Consider the following 9,037-nt stretch of genomic DNA (forward strand, 5'->3'; position numbering starts at 1 on the left):
AAAAATCAAGGGATCACATATCAATGCATTTTGATTTTATACCATTGAACAAGAGAAGAGAGTTGAGGAGTTGAGGGTTTCTTACTATTCTAGAATACATATTTGCTATTTTACCCAACTCAGTTTTACGTGAAACAACTTTATAGTTTTTTAAAAAACGATAAAACTCTCCAAGTTTGCCATGACTCAGGTAAAATTCCGAACCCAGTTTCATCATTTTTACCATGACCCTAGTCTACACGACACTTGACCATGTTTTCAGAAATTTTGACTCAATCCAAACGACTCATCGCCCCAGTCAAAACCCAATTTTCCAACTATGCTCTTAAGTCAACGAAGGAGGTAAAAATGGAGGAGTATGCCAAAAAAAAAAAAACCAATTAAGAAAACCTAGATTTCATAATCTTCAATCATAATAATTAGATTAGATTTTTAGAAAATTAAATATTCTAAATTAGTTGGTGGAGCAGTTTAGAATTAGGAAGTAAACCCCATACATGAAAAGATTTGATAATCTTAAAAAAAATTTGAAAAGATTTGATAAAAATCTTTAATAAATATTCTGACAACTTTGAGCCGTTGGATGTGCATTACACTCCCTATCACGCTACAAAGGAGCCCAACGCCAGCTTTGAGCCTTGAAAGAAGTAAATCTAGAAGGTAGAAAGCAATTGGGCTCTCTTCCAGATCTTTATCCTCTTAGGTGCTCTGCCTAATACAGTTATCCGGTTCGTCTCATAGGGGGGCAGAAATGATGGCATAACCCCCTGCCTGAACACATTGCTCGGATGGGGTCCACCCCCTCTTATTAGAGGCACCGGACAACTGTACCGGGCAAAGAACCCTCCAGCTCCCGCAATGGCTAGAGGAGAGCCAGATCTAGGTAGAAAGTCCTATAAATCTGTGTTTTCACACACACACACACAGAGAGAGAGAGAGAGAGAGAGAGAGAGAGAGGATTCAGAAGGGCATGGGTCGCGGGAAGATAGAGATGAAGAAGAAAGATAATGAGAATTATCGACAAGTTACCTCCTCAAAGCGCCGACCTGGGCTTATCAATATGGCAAGCGAGCTTAGTATTGTGTGTGGTGCTGAGATAGCCATCCTCGTCTTCTCGCCTTGGGGCAGTCTCTACTCCTTTGGGAGCCCTAGCGTGACGTCCGTCGTAGAAAAGTTTCTCAACCAACATGGTTAGCCATCGGTAGCCACCGGTGCCAATGACACACTGGACCTCGTGGAAGCTCAGTACCATGGGGTTAGAATTAATGAGCTACACGGACAGAACATGGACCTGCTGAACGATCTAGAAGAGGAGAAGGAGCGATCCGAGGAAGTCAAGAAATGGTTAGAAGAAGTGAAGCAGGGTGAACCATGGTAGGAAGCACCTATCCAAGATATGGGATTGCTTGAGCTTCAGCGCTTGGAGGTGTGCATGGAGGTGTTTAAGAAGAATATGGCCAAACGGGCTGATGAGTTAATGGCCAAATAGTTTGAGTTGTAGGTTTTTCTAATGAGATCTGTTCTGGCCTTTTCTGAAAGATTGCGAACGCAATCGTCTCTGTATTTCTCTGTCTTAATTTCTTTTGTTTCAGAAATGTTTGTGAGTATCTTCTTTGAGTCCTTGGAAGAAAAGTAATTTTTTATGAAGTGATGGCTTGAGAGTTGACACTAGAAAAGAATGTTTCTATGAGACTTTTAGTGATGGTAATTTTTTATCAATATTAAAAGTATATTTTTAGCGGCAGTAAAATCTTACCGCAGCTACGGAAACCGTCACTAAATGGGCATATGTAGAGGTGGTTTAAGCGAAATGCCACTAATAGATATGTTTTTTAATTAAATAAAGGGGAAAGTTTTCATACAAGGCTGTGTAAGCCATGTATGTGAGAGGGTGGGAGTTTCAAGGCATTAATTAATGGGTGGGGGTTTATGACTTTTCCAACTCTTTGTGAGAGGGGACATGACCGTGCATGCTTACATGGCCGCACATGAAAACTTCCGTGTATGAAAACTTTCCCCTTAAACAAACGCAAAGTTATATATCCTTTACCGATGGTAGTTTTTCCCGATACTCAAGGTTATGTGTTGGACTATTGGGAGGTTTAATCAAAGGGAACAATTTGTTATCACTAAAGTGGTGAGTTAAGAAGTTGTTACCGTACTTTTTTTTTTTTTTATCTCTTGTTTAATTTGCAAAAGTTATTTAATGCAAGGATAAAAAAGGGTTTTCAAAAAATTGAAAATCATTTAATGCCGATTTCATGTAAAATGATAGGATTTACCTTCGTTGAAAAACAAATGTGTTAGATTAGAAGGGCAAAATAATTAATGTTACAATCTTGTTATAACTAATGCTTGTTATAACAATATTGCCCTTTAATTAAAACACTACTAATAAATGGGTTTTTTACTAAATAAATGCAGGTTATAGTTAATAAAGGGGCATGAGTTTAGACGATTTAATAGTAGTACCACTAGTTCTCCAACTAGATTTATGGAGAGATGAGGGAGTTTCACAGAATCAGGGGAGAATGGGCGAGGGGGAGGGGGAGGGGTGGTATATGGAAAGAGGAAGAAGGGGAAGTAGGTAGGGATAGCTAGCTTTTGATCTTTACAAGTTGTAGACGTCGGTGTTATGAGCGGAGCCATCCTATTTATTAATTCAGAAAGATCTGAAGATAACAAAGGTGCAAGAATAAGTTCTTGTTGGTTGCTTGGGCATCATCTCCCTTAGCATTTTCTAATTTTTTGCCAATATTGCAAAAGGTTCAGTTCTCTCCCACTCAACTCCTTTTTTCTTCCTCTGAATCCTCTTTTTCTCCTACATTTTTACATAAGATTTTGGTGGTGCGGGAGTAGGTTATGCAAAAGGGAGGGGGCGAAAGGGTATTCTCTCTCCTATTATAAATATGTGTGGGTTCAGAACATTCATTACCAAACCCTAATTCTTGTCCATCCCCTACAATGGAAAGGACTAGAATACCTCCATTAAGCTTAAAGTAGTCTCAAACCAGGTTTTATGGTCATGGACCCACACCAATAGGTTGCGATATAATTATTTAAGCCCACAAAAACTAACAAGCAGTTCTATCTCTTCTCTTGAAGCTAGTTCATAGAACGCCTCTCCTCTAAAAAAATGGTTTTTTAACAAAAAAAATATGATCTTTTGATATGGAATCATACTGATGCAGTCGATTCATACCACTATTGGTATTAGCATTGGTGTCGACAATGATCAATATGGTACCCGATACTATGATTCAAATCATTTTCTATGGCTCCTATTTGTGGGAAACTGCATTAGCAATCTAGCATATAAAGAAACCTCTTCCCTAAAAGGAACAAGTTTTGATAAGTGAATGCAATAAACATGTTGACGTCTAAATAGGAATGTTAAAGAGAATCTTAGTGCTCAAGATGGATATGATACATTTTCAGATAGTGAAAAACCTAATTATTATCAATGTACTAAATGTAAGCCAACAAAGAATTTGGCTCTCCTCCAGCCGTGGCTGGAGCTGGAGGATCCAGCCCAGCAAAAATAGGGGTGTTTGGATCATTTCACAAGGCCACCCATGAAATGATCTATGCATTCCAACTTTTCCAAGGGGTAAAATTGTAAGTCATCCACTTAATTTTAGAATTTCAAAAGTAGGTCACCGCATTCTCCAACCTTCTCATCATTGGAATGTCACTCTAATTAGATGATTAATTTTTTTTTCTGCTTCTGAATTTCAAATCATTCTTTTTTTTTTTTTTGTGGATGAATATTTCAAATCATTCTTTTTACCAAAGTACGTGCAAAAAAACAATTGGATTTGGGTGTTTGCCAATTTTGATAAGTTTTCATTAAAGTTTGCTTATTACACTGCTCTTAGCATGCGTAATAATGCTTTTGCGTCTTCAGATCCATAATGCGTGAAATTGTGGAAATTAAATCTCATCCCCAAACTCAAATTGTTTCTTTGGAGATGCAATGTTGTAAGACAATTGTTGCTTAATAGTAATATTACGTCTAACCCATTTTGTTCCTTGTGTAATTCAAAACAGGATACTGTTGTGCATACTTTATTTTAATGTCCATTTGCGTTTCAATGCTGGTTAGTTTACCTTTTTCGATTCAATACCCGAGGTTTCCAATTTGTGCACTTAAAGAATAGTTAAATTTTATTTTTGTATAATATAAAGATGTGTTTGACAAATCCGACTTTGACATCCAATGCTCTTCTGTATTATAGCAAATTTTGAAAGCCAGAGACAAGACTTTCTTCAACCAAATTGACCCTGATTTGAAGAGCACTATGCATGATTGCTTTCTTTTCATTGGTTGAAGAGGGTCGAATTTGTCTTAATCAAATATCTTGCTAGTCTGAGCCTTGCTTTCCCTTTGTTTCACTTAATTTATCTTCTCTGCCGCTTGATCATACATTGCTATCTCTGGTTGTAATTGGGATGCTCATGAATTGATGCATATAAATAGAAGATATCTGCCAACCTAGCATGCGCATTCTCGCATGATCTCGAAGATCACACTTTCCAATCTCAGCACCTTCCTATCCTGGATTTACCAACAGTGAACTTTCTTATCCTGGAGTTAACAATGATGTCAATATTTCCTTCTTTATTCTACATTGTGCATATTGTATGCCAATATTGATGTTTCCTAAACCAAACAGATCTCATGTAATCTTCAACCATTCTATATAAATACAACCAGCTCTTTACAGTTCAATACAATATACTTGATTAAATTAAAGATTTTTCCTCTTATTCCCTTTAAAAGGAAATAAGAGGAAAATTGATTAGAACATGGCTTTTTAACAAATGAACAAAAAATGATCTTTTGATCTGGATTCGGACTGATGCAATCGATTTGCACCATTATCGGTATTGGCACTGGCATGAGACATTTTTAGATATAGTAAAAAACCTCAAACAATACTATCTTTGTTGGACAAAGAGAGTCCACCAATCAGATATGACATGGTTTTCCTTGTATTCAGTGTTCCCTCATGAAATACCTAATTTGAAAATTCAATGATTATCAATGTACTAAACGTAAGCCAACAAATACTAGCCCATATAAGCTGGTCATAGTCTCAGAGTAATATCAAATTTTTTACCTTAAATGGCGGAAAATATTTTCTTCGGTTTATTTTTCCAACTCTTAACTCAACGAAGGACATAAAAGTGGAGGAGTAAGGGCGTACCCAATGGACGAGGCTCGGGCCATTGTGGGGTCTAGGAAAGATCATAATGTACTCAATCTTATCCCTACTTTCGTAGAGAGGCTGTTTCTAGAGTCGAACCTGATTTCATAATCTCCAATCACAATAATTAGATTAGATTTTTAGAATCTAAATATTCCAAATTAGTTGGTGGAGCTCATTAGTATGTTACCAAAAGTAAAAAAATTAGGAAGTAAAACCCATACATGAAAATTTTTGATAAAAATCTTTACAAATTATTCTGACAGCTTTGAGCCTTGGAGGAAGTAAATCTAGAAGGTAGAAAGTCCAATAAATCTATGTGTTTTCACTTCTAAATTTTTATCTCACTTCAGTTCAAAGAAAGTTACAATTTCTCTAATCATTCTTTCTTTCTTTATAATTGTTGTTTCAGTGAGATAGAGAGGAGGAAGAAGGGCATGGGTCGTGCGAAGATAGATAATGAGAATTATCGACAAGTTACCTTCTCAAAGCGCCGACCTGGGCTTTTCAATAGGGCAAGCGAGCTCAGTATTGTGTGTGGTGCTAAGATAGCCATCCTCGTCTTCTCACCTTGGGGCAATCTCTACTCCTTTGGAAGCCCTAGTGTGACCTCCGTCGTAGATAAGTTTCTGAACCAACATGGTCAGTCATCGGTAGCCACCGGTGCCACCCGTAGGGCTAGAATTAATGAGCTATACGGACAGAACGTGGACCTGGTGAATGATCTGGAAGAGGAGAAGGAGCGATCCGAGGAAGTCAAGAAATGGTTAGAAGAAGTGAAGCATGGTGAAGCATGGTGGGAAGCACCTATCCAAGATATGGGATTGCTTGAGCTTCAGCGCTTGGAGGTGTGCATGGAGGTGTTTAAGAAGAATATGGCGAAACGGGCTGATGAGTTAATGGCAAAATATGCTGTTGCTCCCTCGCCTTCCTTAACCATGAATCCAGTGGGTGTGGTGGAACCTTTGGAAGCTGGTAGGCCAAACCTCAATCCAAAGGAATGGCGGTTATGGTTTTAGTTTGGGTTATTGTTGGTTTTTCTGATGAGATCTGTCTGCCTTTCTTGTTTCTGCATGAGAAATGTTTGTCAGTCTTTATTTCAAATGGTTTTTTAATAAGTATCTTGTTTGAATCCTTGGAAGAAAAGGAATAAAAGCAATTTTTGAGAAGTGATGGCTTGAGACTGTAAAGCAATGTTTCAGTGTTTCTATGAGACTTATTACCCCCAAAAAAAGAAGTTTCTATGAGTCTTTGAGAAGCAGTAATTTTTGTATTGCTATTAAAAGTATATTTTTAACGGCGGTAAAATCTTACGGCAACGACAGAAACAGTCACTAAATGGGCATTTGTAGAGGTGGTAGTTTTTCCCGCTACTAAGAACAACTTGTTATCACCAAAGTAGTGAACTAAGAAGTTGTTATCGTAACTTTTTTATCCTTTGTTTAATTCACAAGAGTTATTTCATGCAAGTGTACGTAAAAAAGGGTTTTCAAAAAATTGAAAATTGAAAATCATTTAATGACAAGATTTAGCTTCGTTGAAAAACAAATGTGTTAGACTAGAAAGGAAAAATAATAACGTTACAATCTTGTTATAACTAATGTTTGTTATATAACAATATTCTCCTTTAATTAAAATGCTACAAATAAATTCTAGTTATAATTAATAAAGGGGTATGAGTAGAGGCGATTTAATAGTACCACAAATTCTTCAACTGGATTTATGGAGAGATGAGGGAGTTTCACAGAATGGGGGGAGAGGGAGGGAGAGGGAGGGGATATGGGGAGAGGAAGGACGGGAAGTAGGTAGGGACAACTAACTTTTGGTCTTTACAATATGTAGACGTCGGTGTTATGAGCGGAGCCATCCTCTATATTAATTCAGGAATATATGAAGATAACAGAGGTGCAAGAATAAGTTCTTGTTGGTTGCTTGAGCATCATCCCTCCGAATTTTTTAATTTTTCACCAATATTGCAAAAGGTTCAGTTCTCTCCCACTTCTTTTTTTTTTTTTTTTCCTTTTCTTCCTCTTACCTATTTTTCTCCTACATTTTTACAAAAGATTTCGGTGGCACGGGAGTAGGGTTTTGCAAAAGAGAGTGTTCGGAAGTGTATTCTCTCTCCTATTCTAAATATGTGTTGGTTCTAAACATTCATTTGTGGGGTGTGCAGATTCTTCCTCACACTCACAAAGTGGGAAACCCTCTCCCTAAAATAAAATAGTGGCATATGGTAACCCTTAATGCAAGCATTTCACTACTCTGAGGATCAGTTATGCCAAAGCAAAAGGGTTAGGGTTTTGGGGACTTGATTGACTAAAATTTGGCCCTTTTTGCAAGACAATGATGGAGAATCTTACATAATGCAGATTCCCTTTGGGCTAGGGTGCTTAAAGGGAAATAATTTCCCCATAGCTCTTTTCTTGAAGCCTCTAATAGACCATCAGGGTCTTGGACTTGTGAAAGTCTCTTGAAAGGGAGATCCATATAGCTAAGGGTTTAAGGAGGTTCCAACTTTTCCAAGGGGTAAAATTGTAAGTCATCCGCTTAATTTTAGAGTTGCAAAGACTGCATTCTCCAACCCTCTCATCAATGGAATGTCACTCTAACTAGATTTTTTTTGCTTTTGAATTTCAAATCCTTCTTTTTACCACAGGGGTGTAAGAGATTGATAGATCCCTCGATTCATCACTAAAGCCAGGGTTGACGGTCCCAATAGAAAAAAGCTTCTTACACCCTTTGCACCGGATCCCTCGATTCATATAGAACCGCCCCTGCTGGCGTCTCTGTAGTAGGTCTTGATCGTTATCCTAGTAGTCATTTGAATTCCAATAAGAAGTGCCCTATTTGGTTGTTCTAGAGTCGTAAGTCGCTTGCCAAAGCAATCAATGGAAGTGAACGAAGGACTTCTTCGACAGAGAGATGAGAGCAATAGTCCCAAAGTCCAGAGATACCAATAGCCGCTGACACGAGAGCTGAACAAACACTATACCAGACGGCGGATCGACAAGAAGATTCCAAAGAATTGAAAAATTGCCACATGAGGCATACCACCTCAAGGGGAAAATCGAACAACAAGAAAGCTGGAAGAGGAGCCTAGAGGAAGCTAGGATGTTTGGCTCTCGTGGGGGAAGCCAATTAGGAAAGCAGGCTAGGCGGCGTTGTATCCTAGAGAAAGGAAGTAAGGAGTAGTGGGTGGACATGCCTTTCGAGTCTTGCTCTGTTCGGACTCTTTAGTCATGCACCAATCAGCAAAAAAAGTTGGGCAAAGCGGACAATTGGGCTATTCCGATTAATTCCAAGACTTTCTTGCGTTAAAAGCATTCCAGTGAAAACGATCCTTTGCTTTTTCCTTTGATGCCAACTAGAGCTAAAGGTGGCATGGCGACTGAGAGGAAGGCTTCGGGATGGGCGGTTATGTGTGGAATGTAATGGATTGCTATTGGATAATCAACCTCTCTTGCCACAGCTGTAGGAACGAAAACAATAGGAATATCACCATCCTTAATATGAATAATAGCAAGCGATCGTCTAGCCATCCTTATATAAGTAAGTATTATAGGCGTTACCGATGGAATGGTTGCTTGTTCTCCTTCCAACCTCTACGGAAAAATGGATTCCATTTCCTTTAAGACCATGGCCGGAGTGCTGATTGCTATTGGCTCCGGTTGGATGTGTTCATCGTCACTAGCATCATGCACATGGATGGTTTGCACCTGAGCAACTGGTTTCACAGTTTCTTTCTCAGCAACCATCTTTGCACAACAAGAAAACGGAAGGACATTTAGTTTACTGAAAATAGAACTCTATCATACGTAGATAATTCA

At 38.3% G+C, this 9,037-nt stretch overlaps 1 protein-coding gene across 1 annotated transcript; it reads left to right on the plus strand.

Annotated features, from left to right (window-relative positions):
* Positions 1-970: 970 nt before the first annotated feature.
* LOC122662827 (MADS-box protein AGL42-like) lies at positions 971-6,229 on the plus strand. The gene is made up of 3 exons (XM_043858538.1): positions 971-1,190; positions 5,477-5,507; positions 5,623-6,229. The coding sequence occupies exons 1-3, from the start codon at positions 971-973 to the stop codon at positions 6,227-6,229; spliced, it is 858 nt and encodes a 285-aa protein (XP_043714473.1).
* The last annotated feature ends 2,808 nt before the right edge of the window (positions 6,230-9,037 follow it).

The sequence above is a fragment of the Telopea speciosissima genome, chromosome 5 (genome assembly GCF_018873765.1).
Source record: "Telopea speciosissima isolate NSW1024214 ecotype Mountain lineage chromosome 5, Tspe_v1, whole genome shotgun sequence".
Classification (NCBI taxonomy): Eukaryota; Viridiplantae; Streptophyta; class Magnoliopsida; order Proteales; family Proteaceae; genus Telopea; species Telopea speciosissima.